This window comes from Dromaius novaehollandiae, chromosome 4 (assembly GCF_036370855.1).
Source record: "Dromaius novaehollandiae isolate bDroNov1 chromosome 4, bDroNov1.hap1, whole genome shotgun sequence".
NCBI lineage: Eukaryota > Metazoa > Chordata > Aves > Casuariiformes > Dromaiidae > Dromaius > Dromaius novaehollandiae.
Genome location: NC_088101.1, coordinates 13,159,285 through 13,178,448, shown reverse-complemented (window position 1 = coordinate 13,178,448; position 19,164 = coordinate 13,159,285). Strand labels below are relative to the sequence as shown.

Here is a 19,164-nt window from a genome sequence, read left to right as displayed (position 1 = left end):
TTGGAACTATAACAATTAACACAATCTCATTCATCCTTTCTGTGATTTTGGGACATGCTTATCACAAATGTTAAAACCATTATGAGAAAAATATTCCTGAACAGTTTAAAGCCAGTTTGGACAAACAGATTACACATTTGTAAAATGGAGAGCATACAAAGAAAGGGTGAATGGAAATGAATGATGGTCTATGTCTGAAATTTAAGGCTTTCTCGACTGGTTCTATTTTATGCAGAAAATGCAGCCAGGCAGAACTAAAGCAAATTGGTTTAATTCCCTTGAGGAAACAGGAACAAATTTTCCCAGCAACTTTCAGCTACAAGCATGCGTGACTGCAAATTTGGATGGAATGTACAATCAGTAATCCACAAACCGGTAATAAAATGAAATATTAGCCTTTCCCTACTACTTCAGCAGTACATGGGCACTGCCAGTTAAAACACCGGGAGCAGGTGGAAGGGAAATGGTAAAATAAAACCAAATGAAGTAGAAGATTATTTGATACTTAAGACTATAAATTTTTCTGGACCAGGTCTCTCTTTTGTACTTATACACGCACAATGGGGCCCTAGTCTATGGTCACTGCTGGAAGGTAGAGGCTTTTCAAAGTTTCAAAGCCTGAAACAAATAGTCAGCTCTTCAAGGCAAACCGTATTAGAAAAGGAAGCTGGATTTAGAATCTGAAGTGCTTTCCCCTGAAATCTGCCAAAAGCCCTAAGCCTATATTTAATTTTAAGCAGGATGGCTAGTTCCAAAGAAATTAAAGTGATGGCTCAAAAAGTTAAGCCTGTGCTCCAGTCCTTTGTTGAATTAGGGCTGCAGAAGGAACTAAAAGCCTTCTAAAAAGGCCAATTTCAAGAGGAGAAAAGTATTAACTTTAGAGAAAACAATAAAACTGTCAGGAGGAAAAAGCAGCTACCAGTTTGGACAAAGTACAAATATTCCAAAGGAGTGGGGGAAGCTCATAAAAACACTGTCATAGTTCCATCAAAAAGAACCCTGTAACTTCCCAATCTTAATCTCAGTTCCCAATCTCTTATCTTTGAAATCACAAAGATATAGGATTTAAGCACATCTCAGTATTGTGTGGAATTACTAATTTACATTGTAAATATTTTTCCTGAGAACAGTTAGCCCAATGAACTTTCGGGAAGAGAGGACTGTATGAAGGAAATAAATGGCAAAACAAAGAGAAAAACATCAAAACAGTATTTTCTGTGATTTTTCTTTGGCTCCAAACCCCTATCCCTCCTAGTAATTCTCCGAACACGGCAAAGCACTGCCTCTTGAGAGGTTTGGCATTAGCAGCCGCAGCTTAGTCTGCACTGAACTCAAAGAAAACCCCAATGGATCAGATTGCCAGCCCTGGCTCAGGGTGTTATATTCGTAGTAAAATCAGTGCATACATCCTGCACTACCTGACACTTCAACATCACAAAACACACGGTCACATTTCCAAAAGGGAATTTTGAATTGAAAGACAGCGGTGAAAAAACTGAAACTGTGTCGTTAAAGAGCAGAGAGTTTTAGACCAGTAGAAATGATCCACTGAGGAATTTTAATGAATATTCCCCCAACCAGTATTCAATTTTACACAGTATGACTTCGTTCCTCTGTTCACTCCTTGCTTTACTCTATGGTAAACATTAACACCTATGTCAACGGCAGATCCCTCAACCAAGAGTATGTCTAAGAGATTGGCTACAGCTTTGTCTGCTCTGTTGCTATTACAGAGTATCACAAACAAAGTCTTTTTGTTTTTTTGCATTACCTGCACAGAAGAGCTGATCCTGAAAGAACCCCTGCCCACATGAAGTCACACACCGCCCGTTCTTCAGCAGCAGGGATGCTTGGCATGAGGAGCACTCAAATCCATTGGTACAGGTTGAACATGTTTTGTTGCAGGCTTTCGGCAGAAAGCAAAGAAAAAGAAAGAAGCATTAATACCAAATGTCTTGAGGCAGCAAGACTGTCCTGCTCCGATAAAAGGAGACAGTCCATGGAGTACCTCCATTCAGTCCATCTCAGTCTGGTCTCCCCACCGCTACCTTTCATAAAGTACTTTGTCTCATTTTGGCAAAAGAATTTGAGAATCTACAATTTTCAGTGAAAACTTTTCCATCTGAAAACTTTTAAAGTCATAAGCCCATGGCTACTATGCAGTGTTTGCCTGAATGCTTTTCCAAACAGAGCCTAATGATCTGCCTTCACATCAATGGGAGACTGTAGGAAGCAAACCACGGGGCAACCCAGACAGTAAGTCTGTGAGATCCTACAAACAAAAGCATGGCAGGCCAGTGGAAAGACAGTCATCTGACAGGAAAAAACCCCTTGCAGGGGTTACCTAAGCAAGTCCCTGCATCCTGGTAGAAGCCTGATTCACACGTCTCCACACAGCGTCCGTTCTGCAGCTGCTTCCTTGCATCACGGCAGACGTTACAGTGATCAAAGGACTGAGAGCAGGTCAAACAGTCCGGGTGGCACTCAACTATCACAAAGAAAAGATACAAAGGCAAAAACATCAGCAGTGCTTTCAGTCAGGAAGGTTTCTGTAGGCAGCTCAAGGTACATTGGTTTTGGAGTGTTTTTCTTTCAAAATGTCATGAAAAGACTTAAATATTACATTGCTGCATTCCAATATATTGGGAAGGTATTGTATAGACTCAGGTTTTCTACACTAGTGATAAAAAGTATATTCATTGTTCACATTGTTCTCAGCAGTAAAAATTTTAAGTCATCAGGAATTAACAGCCCAAAACAACCTGAATTTGAGTTTCCTTCAGCCATATCCTGCAATGAAGAGAAGAGCATGCCCACATCAGGTCAGAGTCCAGGTGGCAGATTCCCCCCGCCAGCCAAAAGCTCTATGTCACAGCACTGTAACAAGATAGCATGGCTGGTCTCTCTGCAGAGGCCAAGAGAGGGACTAAATCTTCTTTAATGCTGAGTTACTTTTGTTTTCTGGAAGAAAAACTGTCTGTTCCTCCCTGAAGAGTCAGCAAAAAAGGGTCCAGATTCTAAAAACTCTCCTTCATTTACACTAAACCTACAAGTTTCCAAGGAGTTGATCCTAAGGGAGGAAACCAGGAGTTACAGAAAACAGACAGTTAAGGGTAACAATGAATCTAAAATGAAAAACAAGAGAAATGAATAGGAGGTTCTGTCTCTAACCATTTCTTTCCAACAACTTTCCAAAGATACCTGCAGCCCATCCTTACTGCCTGACAATGAACTGACTGCTCAGAGAGGTACAGAATAGATAATTTTTCCCTAAGCAGGGAAACATTCCCTCTTCTCCAATCCAAACATTCCCAGCAAGAAGGCACAGTAGCTGGTTTTCAACTGACTACAGCTTGTTTAGGGCTAGATGCTCTATACCAATTGAGAATGAATGGGTTCTTTCTGCATGCTTCTTTCAGCATATCTATGAGAAGAAGCAACCAATTTATACTGGCTTTAAGGAAACAGATGCGTTAGGTACTGATGTCTCCCTCCTTCCATAATTTTAGAAAGTGGAGGTCAGTTCTGCAAAAGAGCCTAGAAAGCTCTGGGCTTACAGATTAAACAGGCTGGATTTTGCATTTGTTTCTCTGTTTTGCATTGGAGGGGATGAGAGAGAGAGATAATTGCAGGGCTTCAGTAAAAGAAATTTCCATTTACCTTTTAAGACCCAGAAATGCAGTTTTAGCTCTATATGTCCAATACAATGACTTCAAAGCTTATATTTTCCAAAGTGTTACTATTCTAGAAGAGGTCAGGTTCTCAAGAGTAACCAGTATGTGGTGGCATCTCTTGGTAAGAAAGAGAACAGATGGGTGCTGAGAGCACTTTATAATCTATCGTCTGCTTAGTGGTCTGTGCAGAAGCTGTTCTCTTTTGAAAATCCAGAATGATTTTGTCTGAACTGTCCAAAACCCGTTTTCCCCACTTTTCAATTTGTAATGCTTTGCATTTTTATTAGCATGCAGTAAATAACAAGCTTTAAAACATTAATATGGCAAGTGCTCCAAGCCACTCCTGCAAATGACAGCATAATTAGACTGTGGAGCTATTTTCTTTTTACTGAGATAAACCATTAACTGGAGCACTCTGATAAAACCAAAGTTAGATGAATGCAGCAAGAACAGCTACCAATACGAAAAATTAGCAAACCACAGATAAAGCCTACCAACTATGAAATGTAAATGAAGAAGAATGACAACATCCTGGAGAAAAATGAATTTATATGCAAAGTTAACATATAGCTAAGGCTACTCTAATCTTTCCAAACAATTATTAACTGGCAGTCATTCAGCCCCAGTGAGCTTGTGGCATAAACAGTGTAAGCAGGTTCCTTCTCCTCCCCCCTCCCAAGAAATAATCATGAACTCATAAACTCCAAAACCCTTGTTAAGATGCAGAAAATAGCAGCCTTCTGCCTTAGAAAACTTCTTGTGTTGAAAAAGAGGAAAAAACAACACAAAAGGTTTCCAGAGACTCTTTTGCCAAAGGAAAGCGATGAAGGGTACGATCTAAACCAAGGGAAGTCAGCCGCAGCCTTTGGATGGAGTCCTAAAGCTCTCCTGAAACCCTAATTAAATTATATGGAAACCAGTTAATGAGCAATTGCAAAGGGAATGAAGTAAAGACAAGTTAAAACTCAATGCAGGTGTCAGAACAACACTGATCAAACTGGGGAAACAAAGGCCACAAGGATCCCAGACCACCACTCGTGCCAGAGGCATACGCAATACGCTCCCACCCAGCCCAAGTGATAGTAAGAGGTGACGGACTCTGGGTTTGTACCTGGCTCGCAGCGCGGGCAGCACTCCCCCTCCACCTCGACAGCCAGGCTGCCCAGCGGGCAAGGCGGGCAGGAGCGCTGGAAGCAGATCACCTCTGCATCCCGGCATTCACATTCTCTGCACGGCCCCTCTCTCCACGTCTCTCCATCCTGCGCAGGACAACACCAAATGGCCAGCATTAGTACTCCGCTCCTCCAGCACAGCTGCCAAGCTCTGCCATCAGGCTGAGTCCAGACTGTGCTTTGGGCAACAGACACCCGGTTTGCCAACCAGCAAGAATGCCCCATTGCTTACCGCTTCAGCATTAACGGAGAGCCTTTGCACAGACAAGGTATTTTTCCCATGCACAGAAATCTCCAGATAAACTTAAAGACATCAGTACTAGTAGTAAAGTAAACATTTCTGGGACTTTTCCAGCACTGAGGCCCAGTGACACGGGACTGCCCACCTCCGTACGATTAACCCTCTTGCCTTGCAAAACCAGGCAGGCTGCAAAGTGCCAACTGCGAAGGGTCCTTGGCCTGTGGCGGCTCCTGAATATACATTCCCTCACAATATTCCCTCCAAAGTGGGGTGCTTTTTTAGGTAGCAGCACATACCTTCTGCTTCTTCATCTACTTTCATTTTCTCTGACTCAAATCATTTTCTCACATCTCGAAATTCTGCTGCCTCACTTGTTTCCGCTTCTTTTTTACAGCCCAGTAACGAGTGCTTAAATCTGCTTTGTATCTGAACGATACCCTTTATCTGTTCTGAATTTATATATTTGCATAATGACCTACTGGGTCATTATAACCTTCTCCTCCCTTACGATTCATCCCACCTATTTGTCAAACTTTAAATCTCTTTCTAACTTTTGACAGCATTTTGCATCCTCTCCTCCTTTCTTCTGTTGCCTTGTTTTCCATCACTGAGGACTGGCTGACACACCATGCAAACCCCAGCAGACTGAAGAGGTACCCTCTGCTTTCTTCAAAAGCCAGCCCTCCCGTCTGACACCTTTCTACTTTTACTAGTTAGTGGAGGGGAGAGATCTTCCACCCACTGTCTCCCCGCTGCCTGCTGCAATCAGCATCCCCAGGTCTGCTCCGAAGGACACAGAACCAGCTCTCAACCACCGAGCCTCTGCTGGTTCCTTCTGAGGAAGTCAAAAGGCAGAAAAGAGTCGGCAAGCGTTTTAAATGCCCATGAAGCTTTCGTGCCAGTTCCTCTCTCAAAAAGGATAAAGGACAAACAGGAATAAAGCAGACACCTCAATCTGTTTTACCTCCCTTGGGTCAGAGAGGGAGAGATCTAAAGAAGGAAAGGGAGGTATTAGCATTAAGGGGGGAAAAAAAGAAAGAAAACCAGCATTAAACTTCCCATTTCCCACACATGTTGGCAAACAGCAGCCATCAGTAGGGTACTCATCTGTCAGAGCAATGAAAAGTCCATTACTGGTGTATTTCAACTGAGAAACCTAAGGTTTCCTTTTTCTTTAACTTGAGAAGGGAAGTTCCTTGAAAACGTTCATAAAATAAGGCACTCCTGCTGCAGTGAAAATTATCATCAGTGAAACACATTATCAGAAGGCTATACATTGCCTTTGCTTTGTAGCCTACAATGTATAGCATGAAAGTCAGGCATCTTGAACGCCCATGAGATGCACAGGAAACCAATGAGTATGTGTATTAATTATTAAAGAGGAATGATTGATTATACCACACAGAAGAAAGCAAGGCAAACTTAAATTCTGAAGCAGACATACACATTATAAACAAGTGTGTTTTGTAAATTTTAAAAGCAGCCTGGAGATCATATTAGTGGATTGTTCTTCTACTACACTTGCAAATAATATCCTCGGAACTGGAGAGGGAGAGCCACTTCTCCAAAACTTTACGAGCAGAACTCTCTATGCGCTCCAAAGTACCAGGATACTCACATCTTTGGTATGTTCTCTGTAAATACAGTAACTATTACTTGAAATACATTCAGGACAGCACTTCCCATCTAAGTGAATTAATTCTTCACCCTGTGAAGAGAAAGTTTGCACCAGTTCAGATGGAATCAACACCACCAAAATACTGTGGAATGCAGAGACAGAACCGCTCTTGCCCTGGAATGCAATCTTTGATATCTAATTTCACCTTATCTCCTCTATATCCTACTTCATCTCTATATGTGCAGCCTAAAAAATGTGCTTAACGAACACTGCAGTTGCAGAACAAACCTCAGAAAAGGTCAGGGAATTCAGCGGTAAGGCCATTGCTTCATCCCTAAATCCTGCAGAGAAAGAACCCTCTGAAACAGTCCACTGAAAATACAGAGAACAGGAGTGTTATTTTTATGGTGAATTTCCAGGATTTTTAGGCCACCATCACTATGTCACTGCATAGAATCTTATCTACATTTTCAACATTCTACTCTTTCCTAAGACAAAAGGCCAAAAATGGTCAAGGCAAATTTCAAAGCACGTGCTCTATTTATCCCAGATGGAAAAAGCCTGTTCTTTGTTACAACTCCACAGAATTTACTGAAATTACTTTGCTTTGAAGATAAGAATTTACAGCAGGGGAAGGGAATGAAGTGCCCTGATCTGTCACAGCTTTTTGCTCCTAAGCGGAAGCTGAATATTTATGAGAAAGGGAGACTTTCTCTTAAGGTGTTAACAAACAGCTCAAAAAGAAACAGCTTCAATGTCTTGACAAGATTCTCACGCATGCTAAATGCAGGCAAGAAAACATCACAATAACAAAAGTTACAAATGAATGACTAAAGTAGATATTTTGGTGCCCTGAACACCGGTTAAATCTTTCCCCAAAAAATGTCAGTGTTGATACTTGTCCCAAATCTCTCTGGGCATTCTCTCTCTAATTTTACAATCAGGGCGATTACTTATTTATCACAAAGCAGAGAATACATGACTGTTTCTTAACTGTCTGCAAGGGACCCAATTACCCAATGAAGTCACACATTTTATTGGTTTCCATTTCAGCACGCAGCTACCTTCTTTGGAGGGCTCACAAAATGCAGCTGAGCACCAAGTTTACCCAGTCGCTTTGCTGATTTACGCCACCCGGACATCTGTTCCAATACAGTCACTCCAGCATATTTTTTGCCATTCCACTCTAGCACATCTAGCAGTCTGTATATGTAAACTATTTTATACCTATACAGTGCAGTAACATCCCCAGATGCTGTTAGCTTAGCTAAGGCAGAACAGCTAGTCCAGGCCACACTTGGGCGACTCTCATATGTTTCTGGGAATGGGTAAGAGAGCAGAGATCATATGGTTTTTACTCACCTAGGACCACACACAGCCTAAATCCTTCCCTGTTGGTTCTATACATTTTTGCTACTTAAATCACTACTTCAAAATGCTGTTGGCTGTGGTTGGATCTCACATCACTGCTATGTACTGTAAACTCTCCCATTCCCACCCCTGCCCACATCCCCATCCCCACACATAAGCACACACACTATAGGAAAACCGAGAACAGCTAGGCATGGAACATGGCTCTCCTAGCCAGAAGGAAATGCAACCGCACTGCTCTGCCAAGACTCAGGAGAGGGAGCGACTATGTGAGATAACCAGGCCACTCGTGGCTGTGCTGAAGAGAGATTACTCATCACACCAAGCTGAGAATGTTGAAAGGCAGTGATGGGCTGGGAGGCAGAAACGGGAAAAAAACAGTTTATATAAGTATCTCTCATGCTCACACACATCTACATCCACAGGCACCATCCATAACTCCCAACTTCCTAGCTCCACTTCTTCAAAATATCAGAGTAACTCCTGCAGGCTGCTGACTGTTAGTCACACAGCATCCTGCAATACCTGTTTCACGGACCCTGCAGTTGCTGGGGTCGACAGGGCTGTATCCAGAGTAGGCAACCAAGGCTCCACGCACCCGGGACCTGTCCTCCTCAGAGTCGTACCTGAACAGTCTCACTAGGGTGCTATCTTAGCAGGGGTTTGGAGAAGGGCGCCAGCAGGACTACATGATGCTCTGGCAGTTTAAGCAGTCTTCGTTGAGCGCACCCACTTCAACATGCGTAACTACCCCAAGCCTGCCATGTAACTTCCATTCCTAGCTCACCAGGAACCTCCTGAAATTTTTTTTTTTTTTTTTAAAGATTAGCTCAGAATCACCACAGACACTTTCATTCTGCAGTTGCTGGACTGGTTTGTTTGAAAGGGTTTAAAAGCTAAGCCTTTGCCCTATCCTCATGTAATACTGCTATACTATGTCAAGCTGTCCAGGATTTGCAGTTTAAATCTGTGGCCTCATTACACTTTAAACAGGACGATGTGACCAGAAAACTAATAGTGCCTTAATGAAGAGATGAATCCAAATGCTTCTAGCTTCATCTCAGCTCTGATTTATTGATGCAGGTGCTTACAAACAAGACCTGAAACTCAAAGAGAAAAAGAGAAGGGAAAAAGAAAATAATTTATATGCTTTTTGAGTAAATATTTTATTGCATTAAATTAATGTGCACCTTGTACTATTGAGCTAAACTATGACTGCAACTGTCTTGAGGAAGCCAGTTTATCTTGAGGGAAGCCATGCAGGATTATAAATCCTTGGGCAAATATCTTTTATCAAGTGCTTTCCTCCTGCTGTCCTCCTGGTAATCACATTTCACTGAATTCAGAATAGCAGCCACTTGTACCCTGAGAAATAATACCATTTTTTTAGATGCTCAGGCTTCAAACGGGCTGGTTACCTTTGACACTCCAAGTTTGAAAAAAAACTGCACATGTGATAGAGCTGCTTTTGAATCCCACTCTGTTTTTAACCCTATATGATAACATCTTCAGCTGTTGTCCTGTAAAGTATTCCCAGCTTTTCTGAATAATGGATTCCTCATCAGAACCCAAGGCAGGAACATGAATATTAAATCATTTTCCCTACTGAGCCATGACAGCGTGCCATCATCATTAGTGCAAATGATCCAATTTACAGCCATAAACATGCAAGAAGCTGACTGAAACAGATGCAAGTGCACAAGATTTTATGATAATCATGACTTCCATTCCAGCAAAATCTCTCCATGCAGTTTAAGATTATATGATCATCAGCAGTACTACACTCAGTGACAAGAGTTTGAATCCCATGCTGAATGCATTTTTGTTATTTAGAAGGCACAACCTCAGATGAACTAGCATACACTTTTATTCCTACATATGTCACCTCTGCATGATGTATTATCATTTGGGATCGTGCATGTGGATTCTAACTTTCTGGAACAGCCACTGAAGCGATCTAATCCAGTGAAGCCATTATGTGTAGCATGCAGATTTTGGCTGGAATTCAGGCACAACACAAGGGTCCTGGTACACGAGATTTACCATGCAGGCAGAGTCACCAGAAAAGCATGGTCAGTGAGAGAGTAACCTCAGAAAGCTACAATTCCTTCCCTTCTCTTCACTGATTCTGTGGAGTAGTTGCGATAAAGCAGATATTAGCCTACTGATTAAAACAAATGCAGTGACAGACAACACAGAAGTTTTGTCCCACTGGAAGAAGGCAATCCAAACTAATTGTTAAGTACAGCAAAAAAGTGTGTGTGTGTGTGTGTGTGTGTGTGTGTGTGTGTGTGTGTGTACGCGTGCGCATGTGTGTGTGGATGGTGGGGGGAAGAGCATTCAACCCTATCTAATGCCTTTTCCATATTCATTATAGAGCAACTACAATATAACCTGTCAGGGGATTTTGTTTTGGAGTAAACCACACCGGGAATAAAATGCCTTAGCAGTTTCACTTCCATGCTCAGAAAGGCATGGAAAAAATGGAGAAAAGTGGAACACTGCCTTCCACAACAGTGTGGAAGCAGTGTGGGAGGCAATCCAAATTAAATTAGTAACTGAGTCTCACTGGCTTTCTTCATAGTGCAAGCCAACTGAGCAGCCAAGCTTGCATGGGAAAATCCCAAGCTTACTCCTGTTTTCTGTGAAGTGTTTCAAGGTAATCGTACAAAACAGGCCACTAGAGAAGAGCAGGTTCTTTGAGTGTCTCAAGACATCAGTCAAGAAAGGAGAAAAAAAAAGGGGGAGGAGGACAGGGGGATCACAGGACTTGAGGGATATATTTTGAAAGGAAAAACCTTTCTTACCTTGGCACACTCCACTTTGGCACACTCTGCTTTCTGGCAAGTGACTTGCCCTCCTTCGCACATGCAGAAGTCACAGCGAGTACTATTCCACATCTCACTGTGGTACCTGATGGTGCCATCATAAAAGCAGTTTCCCTTGGCAGAGACACACTCCTCACAGCACTTCCCAGAACGCTGCACTTTTTTCTCCCCCTACAAAATGTCAATAACCATTGAGCAGGATTCTCTGAACCCTTTCACAAGGGCAGAGTGACACATGCAGCCAGGGTATCAGAGCTGAATGATTTTTAACTACCTTCTCACATGCAATCGAGTCACACGTCTCTCTTAGACATCTGACTTCCCCTCGGTGACATGCACATGTAGTACAGGCATTTTTTTTCCACTGTTCGCCATGCTGTTCAAAAAGAACATGAGAGATGTATACAGTCATTAAACATCCTTCACAGATACCCAAATTATCTCCAGAAATCTGTGCTTCCTATTGAACCTAATCGTTTCTTCCGCAGGTCTGTATGCAATAGCAAACTTTTCTTAAAAAATGCTTATAACTGCATGATCAGCAACGCAAAGAAAAAATATGAGGTCTAGATGACAGAGGTATGCATTTCTCATCAACTGCTAGCTAGTGACATTGGTAAAACCCTGACTGTTATCATTAGCAAAAAATAATCATTAACAGTAAATCCCACATACACACACACATTCATTAAATAATACATTAAATTAATTCCAGGTGATACAATGAAAGCTATGAATACTTTGACCTTCACCAATGCTTTTTACTTTTCTCCTCCAAAAAAGTGTGAAAAGAAAGTGCCTCATCTGCTTCATCCTGCAAACTTCCTTTGTGTTTGCCAGTAAGTTCTCATCTAGTCTTAATTTCTTTCAACTGTTCTGGCTTTCCAGAAAGAAAAAGTCAACTGTCGTACTAAGCTGTCAGTGCTGGCAGAAAGTCAGATGTTATGGAGAAGGGAGAAGGATGTGCCAGAACTTGTGAACAGCTGGCTTTTGGTGTAGCTTATCAAAGGTTACCTGGTACACTCTTCCTGATGCGGAGCAGGGTTTAGGAACACATTCAGGGCAGCATTTTCCAGGAGACATTACCATAACGTCATCCTAAATAGAAAGCAGGCGAAACAAACAGAACAAGAGTAGGAATAGTTAACATGGGGCTCAGCATCGCTGCCTGGAATTCCAGGCGTTCTACGTCTGTGTGATAACCCACAGTCACTCAGGACTTGATTTTGGCTCCAGTATCTGGGGCCGTCTTTTCACTGAGAGATCAATGTAGAAGGCTAGAAACAAAGATATTCCCTACACTTCTTTCTCTATGCTTCTTCGGATGGCAATCGAGGCCCAGATACATAGACACAGATAAAGACACACACCACAGAAAAAAAAGTATATACACACATATATTCAGATATACAGAGAATATATACATAAAGCTACAAAGAGAGGCACGCTAAAGCATAAGAATGTGGAGAGAGAGATTCTTTTCTGGTACTGCCACATTTTCAGGCTTTGAATGTGTGATTTACACTCACCATCTCAGGAGTGCTGTACACAGGCATTTGCACTGTCTAAGTTAAAATCATGCAGCATAACTGTCTGTACAGATGTTAAATTATGCTTAAAACTGGATTATTTTAGTTTAAACTTTTTCATGACTGATACAAGTTACACTGGAATAGCCTGGCAGTTCACATCAATATAGGAGTTCCTGCACGGCTCAGCTCCATTGGTCCAAAATGTGTATGTAATTTAACTGCTGCAATTTCACATACATCTATTGATTTGTAATGGGCATAGCATCATTCACCAACACCTCCCTCCAGCCACATCAAGATGAACAGAAGACTGACTTGTGGACTGAAAATCATGTAGAAATGCCAACCACTATTATCTCATCTGCTTTGTTAGTGCAAATCACTAGTTTTCAAAGAAAGAGTGGAAGACTTTGTATAAAAGTGATCAACCATAGATTTCCCAGCAGAGTTAAAAGAGTTATTTCATGGATTTTGTTGGTACAGCATAATGGAGACCTTCCCTTTGGCTCTGGTGACTGCTTATTGGGCAGAGATAACTGGCGGCAAAACTCCCTAGAGACAAGCAAGCAGAGTGAGCTGAAACTGCCAGACATTCATTTAATTTTGCAGTAGAAGCAGCAAGCACGCTGGGCAGACTTGACAAGCTTGCATGTTCAGAGAAAACATACCCCCAGAAAGCACATTCTTCACTCCTGGCTTTTTTCATGATATCTTGGCACTGAGTTAAAAGTGAGCACTTGCCCTGCCTCTCAATTCCTCTTCTCCTATGGCTGACACATTCAGGTGCTCTCCTGCAACAAGCATTTTTGAACTTGTGCCCCCTCAGCATCGAGGAAAGGGCACACTTATCTGAAAGCTGTAAGATGAGTTTAATACTGGTTGTCACTGTGTTGGGAGAAGTTATTTATTTGCTTTTGTCAGGGACTGGAGTAGGAAGAGACAGGGATAAAGGCACATGCAAAACAAGGACAGGTATGATTAAGCAGAACTCCTGCATGTACTGCCAATGCCCCTTCCAGTGCGCACCTTGTCAGCAAATATCTGAAGCACCATTACAATTAGCTTTCTGCTGCATTAACTTGGATGTTTTCAGCCAATTATTCTCACATTCATCACAGCAACAACAAAGTCATTTCCATTTCCACAAATTAAATCCCAGCAATTAGCTGATTAAATATTAGTGCAATCAGTCAGCAGGCAACATTGGTGCATTTGCAGCGGTTTACTAACTGAGTATCTTAGGACAAAACAATACATGATTAGTATGCAGAGTAACAGGTGAGCTTTCCTTCAAACAAGAAAAAAACACTGTTAATTACGCAACTGTCTAGTCTCGTAATAGAAAGTTGGGTAAGCATCAACAAGAAAAAAGGTTTATGACTAGTGCTTTTGTTTTACTGAGGGCTACAGGGCAGTCAGGCTGAGCCAGAGCGCACATTTCAAGGGAACTAGAGTTCTTGATTCACCATTGGAGTAAGTTTAGTAGATAAAAGTGCTGGAGAAACTGCATTTCTATGACATGAAGTCAAGACAAAAAAGAGGAACTCCCAGGGGGCCAGATCCTGCATTTCAGAGATGTCGTTGGCATGGTATGCTGCTGAAAATGAGAATGCTGAGGAGCCCAAGAAAACTGGTACAACAGGCCGAATGGAAAGAAATCCAAAGAGCATAGTCACACCCTCAAGCATTTCTGGTTTGCAATATAATAAAGAGAATTTAAAGAATCTAGTCACTTGTATAGAGCACAGAGTATTGTATACAGTCTGCTTTCTTTACTAACCATTGTGTTAACACTGTATATAATCCTATCGTGTTTTGGCTGGTTTTATCACTGCACAAGTGCTAAGAATTCATCATTACTGTCCACGGCAAAGACCTTTGAGACAGAAATGTCCCAGTTCTCTCATTTGCGCTAGAAAAGTAAGTCACTACTCGAGCTTGGGTAAGCTATCTTACCAATTTCACTGATCTGCGGACCTCTTTTGAAATACAAGCACATGTAAGGAATAGTGGCCTGGGACTTTTTTTCCAGCTGAAACTGTCTTTTATTTTTAAAGCCTTTTTAGTCAAAAGGGGAATCTCATCAGCATTTGATTATTTTCAACTGCATTTCTACAGTTCTTGCAAACAAAATAAACAAGAACTGCAAACAAAGCTGTTGAAATGAAAAGCTGCAGTCTGTGAAGACAAATCCCCATTAAAACCCTTGTTCTTTCATTCCTTCCCTCAGAGAAATACAAACACTTCCTGATCAACTCTGCATCATTGTTTTAGTACAAAACCAAAATCACAGTTTCTCTAGATAATATTTTTGCCTAGTTAGCCAGCAAACGCATGGTAAGAGTAAAATGGTGGGGAGAGAATGTGTTGGGAAAGAGAGAGACAGCACTTGTGTATACCAACAGATTTATCTGTCATTCCATACTTCCAGAAATCAAAACTCCCTTTTTCAAATCACCCACTTTCCACATAGGAGATCTGCCTGCTAGTTTGTACATCATGCCAAGGAAAAGAAAACAGCCAAGAATAATGTCCCCAGAAGGCCAATGGGTCCTGACCTGACTGCACAGTACAGGCTGGCAGGAAGCCACGAAGCACTGAGTCACGCCATCCCTGCAGATGCATTTGGAGCACTGACCGAGATGCCAGTCTTCCCCATCCCGGAACAAGCGGCCATCAAAAGAGCACGACTCTAAGAGAAATTTAAGACATTGCGTAATTCTCTTCTCACATGTCCTTTAATCCCTTTCCGTTGCCCATTCCCCTTCATTGCAAGCATACATGCTGTTCCCAAGGGGATATCAGGTTCTGTACGGGCTTGCTGCACAATGCACTGTGTTTGCTGGCACAGTCACTGCAGCTTCTCACTTGCTGCAAAAATTTCACATTGTTAAAGTCTGTTGTGTGTTAGCAGGTGCAGCTGTTGCATACAGAAAGGAACTACAGCAATATGGGGATATTATGTTCCTCAGTACTTTGGGGAAAGAAAAAAGAATGTACATCAGGAGTCTTTATTCATGAATACGCCTAAGGCACAATGATATCTTTGAAAACAAGCCAGAGTGATTAGAATAATTAAAACAGATTTTGTACATCTTAGAATTCAAAATCCTGGTTTCTCAAAGTAGCAAATAATTGTAACAATTCCAACTGTTTTCAAGGGCTTTAGACTCGTGAATTAAGAGCTCTGGATGTACTGCTCCCATTGGATTTGAATGAGAAGTATCCAACAGCTCCGGCACTTTTGGAACTTGCAGCATAAATCTGCAAGTGCCAAGAGTACCCTCACCACACAGGAAATATTTGCATTCTTTTCCCTAAATCATAGTCTCAAAACAAACATAGAGCATTAGGCGCATTTTCTCACTGCTGAAGGTTTATTACTTGCCTTTGGCCTATGGGTGAAGCCCTTACAAATGTAAATACAGTAACAGGATAGAAAGAGAATTAAGAGACGCACTTGACCTAGGTGTTTTCCCAACAGAATTGAGCAAGAAAAGAAAACTTGACATATTTTGGGACTCAAAGGAGATTTCCAGCTAGTTACCTGCTGCTCGGATCACTGAAACCAGATGGTGTCCCACTCTCACAAGATACTCACCGCCAAAGCCCACACATTTGGGACAGCAGGCTCCCTGAGCAGTGTATTGCAGCTCCCCTCTTTCACAGGTGAGGGTTGGGCAGACCTTGGGGGTGCAGTTCACCTTCCCATGGACACAGGAGCACAGGACACATCCAGAGCTGGCCCACTGCGTGCCATGCTGCAATGCACAACAAAAAACACACAAGAAAAACATGCATGCATCTAACTGCTGAGACCTGCAAATTGTCTTCTCCTGGCTGAGCCACCCCACACCACTGTTTAACTTTCCTCTTTTGCAGGAGTAGCCAAGCACTGTACATTGTAGCCCTTACTCCTGGCTGCGCTGTTGGGGCAAAAAAGAAGCTAAAACTGTGACAGTAGCAAACTCATAGATCAGCCTAATTTGCCTTCCTGCTGCAGGGGGGAAACCAGTAACACCCCACCTCTGAAGTCACAGTCTAATGGGTATACCCTCTCCACCACAGTCTCTGTCGGGTGGACTCTTTAGAGACGTGCTTCGGCTGTCCCTGCATGTTTTCCATTGAACTGTTCAAAAGGAGCCCCAACGCACACCTGACCGCAACATTGAGCCCCATATAGTTAAATACTTCACTGTGAGTAAAATCTAGTCAATGAATTAATGAAGTAACAGCACTCCTCTTCTGAGGCAGGGTGAAAAAAATTTGGTCCCCCAAAAAACGTGTTGATGTATTGCAATGCTCTCCAAAAAATGGTGAATGTTAACTTTTACAAAACATGCAATATTATCAAGCTTGGAGGAAAAAGCTCTTGTCAGATGGAGTATACTGGTTTTCTTGATGGAGCTACCACTAGGGCTGCTACCTAGATACCTCTAGAATGAAGTTTAAGTGACAAAGCATTACTCTGGCTTACTGACAAAAGAAAAAACATCTTTCCTGTCTAATCTGTGCTGACCATCAGGATGAGGCTTTCTGTTGCCAAAAAATTGTTTCATGTCCACTTCACTCTGGAATTTGGGTGCTACACATCGCACAGGGCGATACTTATTCCCCTGAGTTGTGTCTCAAAAACAGGCTTATAAAGAGTCAAAGGCAAGAGCTGGAACACAGTAACAGTAACAACAAGAGATAGAATGTAATATGATATAATATAGTATCACCCAAATCACATGTACAAATAAAGATGAGAAGTGGATGGATGGGCTATCCCTCCTATTCCAGTCTTTTCTATCCGGCTCATAACAGATTTGTGCTGGTCATGCCACCTCGCTAAAGGAGAGAGCTACAATATCCATCTGAGATGCAGAGCATACCAGATATTCAAAAGTGTTTGGCATTTCAGCAGATTTCTGAAGATTTAGACCTGACTTGCTTCTTGTCTGACAGAGAAGTCCGTAAGAGACCAGAGGCTTAGACCCTGGACTCACAGTTAGGACATACTTCTCCATCTGCCTATTGTTTGATATATGTCATTAACTACTAGCCATGAATCACCACATTTTCTTTCCTGTAGACACTTAGTCTTACTGTTTTGGCCTTTCAGGTCCCCTAGGTGAAACCGCATCCTGTAACGTGCTTCTTGAATAATTCAGGGTATCATAATCCCAGGCCGCATGAGAGCAATCAATTTCTACCAGCACAGATTGCTGCTGATAGAAGAACCTGCTTTCAGGACAGCTAATGTGTCAAGTTCAATGTATTTTGCTTCTCCTAACATTACTATATAGTCTCAGACACCCACAGCAACAGCAAAGTGAATGAATGGATAGAAAACTTCTCCCCTTAAGCCAAACAGGACACGATTGCTCAATGACACATTACCTTTTCACAAACCCTGCAGACTAAACTCCCTATATATTACATTATCTGATAGTGACAGAATATAGCTGAGATGGAAACAGTGACAACGAACGATCTTTTTTCCTCATGTCAGCTAAGCAGCCTTCACTGACATGAAGCAAACAGTCAGAGAGCTAAAAACTGGAAAGGAATGCCCCTGTCGAGGAACGTGACAGAGCACTCACGCCATGGATCTGTCCTTCATGCTGGCAAAATCCTTCAGCTCGCGAGGCACACTCCGGGCAGCACTTGTTGGGGGCTATTTGGAGCACTTCTCCCTAGACAGATACAAGAATCCGATAAGCAGTGCACACAAAATAGGAAGCTTAACCAGAAGGGACAGACAGGGGACTTTGACAGATGCCATTGCTTTCAGTTTAAGGACCTAATGCGCAAAGGGAAATATGTAATGCTGTTACAGAAGATCCCTTTGCCAAGAGATTTCACGTTATCTTGGGATGTTAAATTTGGTATTTTATGGTCAAAACTACAGTAGGAGAATTTGCACCCCTAACCATGTAATTAGAAAGTCCCCAGCAAGACTAGCTTTCGAGATAGGATAAAGAATAGCTGGAAAACACTTATTCAGGACAAAAATAAGAATTACTCAGTGAAGATTCTCTGAAGAATGCATTACAGCCATAATGTTTTTTATTAAATAATGTTTTCTACATGTACGGGATGGACCTCATTCTAATGTTTCTCTACATCAGAAACGCAGAAAGAATAATTTTTCTGACAAGCAGAAAGAATATGCATCCAACCGCTGTACTTCTTAGGTTTAATAACCACCACTTTTTTGAACAATGGTATTTAAAAATTAACTATCGACCACTTCCAACTACAGCACACTCTGATGATACTGCTAACACTTTGCTTTGCATGTTCATGGGACTTAGCAAGCTGCCTGCCTGCTACATTATGTTGGCAGCAGGGAAACAGATGATGCTGATGGAAGCAACTGTTCAGGGTACCACACCAGACCAAGGGCAAAACACATCAGTAAAGACATCAGCCAACACCAGGAAGGACCTTGGGGCCTCCCTTCCTTGAAACGTCTCCATGGACTCTGCAAACAAAGCTCCCACATTCCTTCCAGCGCTCACAGCTGTGTGTTAAATATCTCAGGCCTGGCACAGTGCCCCATGGACACAACGGCATAAGCTGTGGCAGGATCTTATTTTGCAGGGGTGCCATTGAGGGCAACGGCACCAAGAGCCCTTGGCACCACCTGGGAGGTACCATGGATCTCTCAGTGTTTTTCCCCTAGAGCTAATTAAAAAAAAAAAAAAGAAAAAGAAAGACCAGCCAATTTTAGTTATCTG

At 42.1% G+C, this 19,164-nt stretch overlaps 1 protein-coding gene across 1 annotated transcript in view; it reads right to left on the bottom strand.

Annotated features, from left to right (window-relative positions):
- Nucleotides 1–19,164, bottom strand: part of FRAS1 (Fraser extracellular matrix complex subunit 1) — a 194,287-nt gene that overhangs the window by 103,888 nt on the left and 71,235 nt on the right. The window contains exons 4-13 of the mRNA XM_064510451.1: nt 18,025–18,117; nt 16,038–16,197; nt 14,995–15,128; nt 11,919–12,002; nt 11,179–11,280; nt 10,884–11,075; nt 6,706–6,795; nt 4,786–4,933; nt 2,345–2,488; nt 1,772–1,906 (exon numbers count right to left, since the gene is read on the bottom strand). Coding sequence (XP_064366521.1) covers nt 1,772–1,906; nt 2,345–2,488; nt 4,786–4,933; nt 6,706–6,795; nt 10,884–11,075; nt 11,179–11,280; nt 11,919–12,002; nt 14,995–15,128; nt 16,038–16,197; nt 18,025–18,117 — 1,282 coding nt within the window. The remainder of the gene's footprint in view (nt 1–1,771; nt 1,907–2,344; nt 2,489–4,785; nt 4,934–6,705; nt 6,796–10,883; nt 11,076–11,178; nt 11,281–11,918; nt 12,003–14,994; nt 15,129–16,037; nt 16,198–18,024; nt 18,118–19,164) is intronic.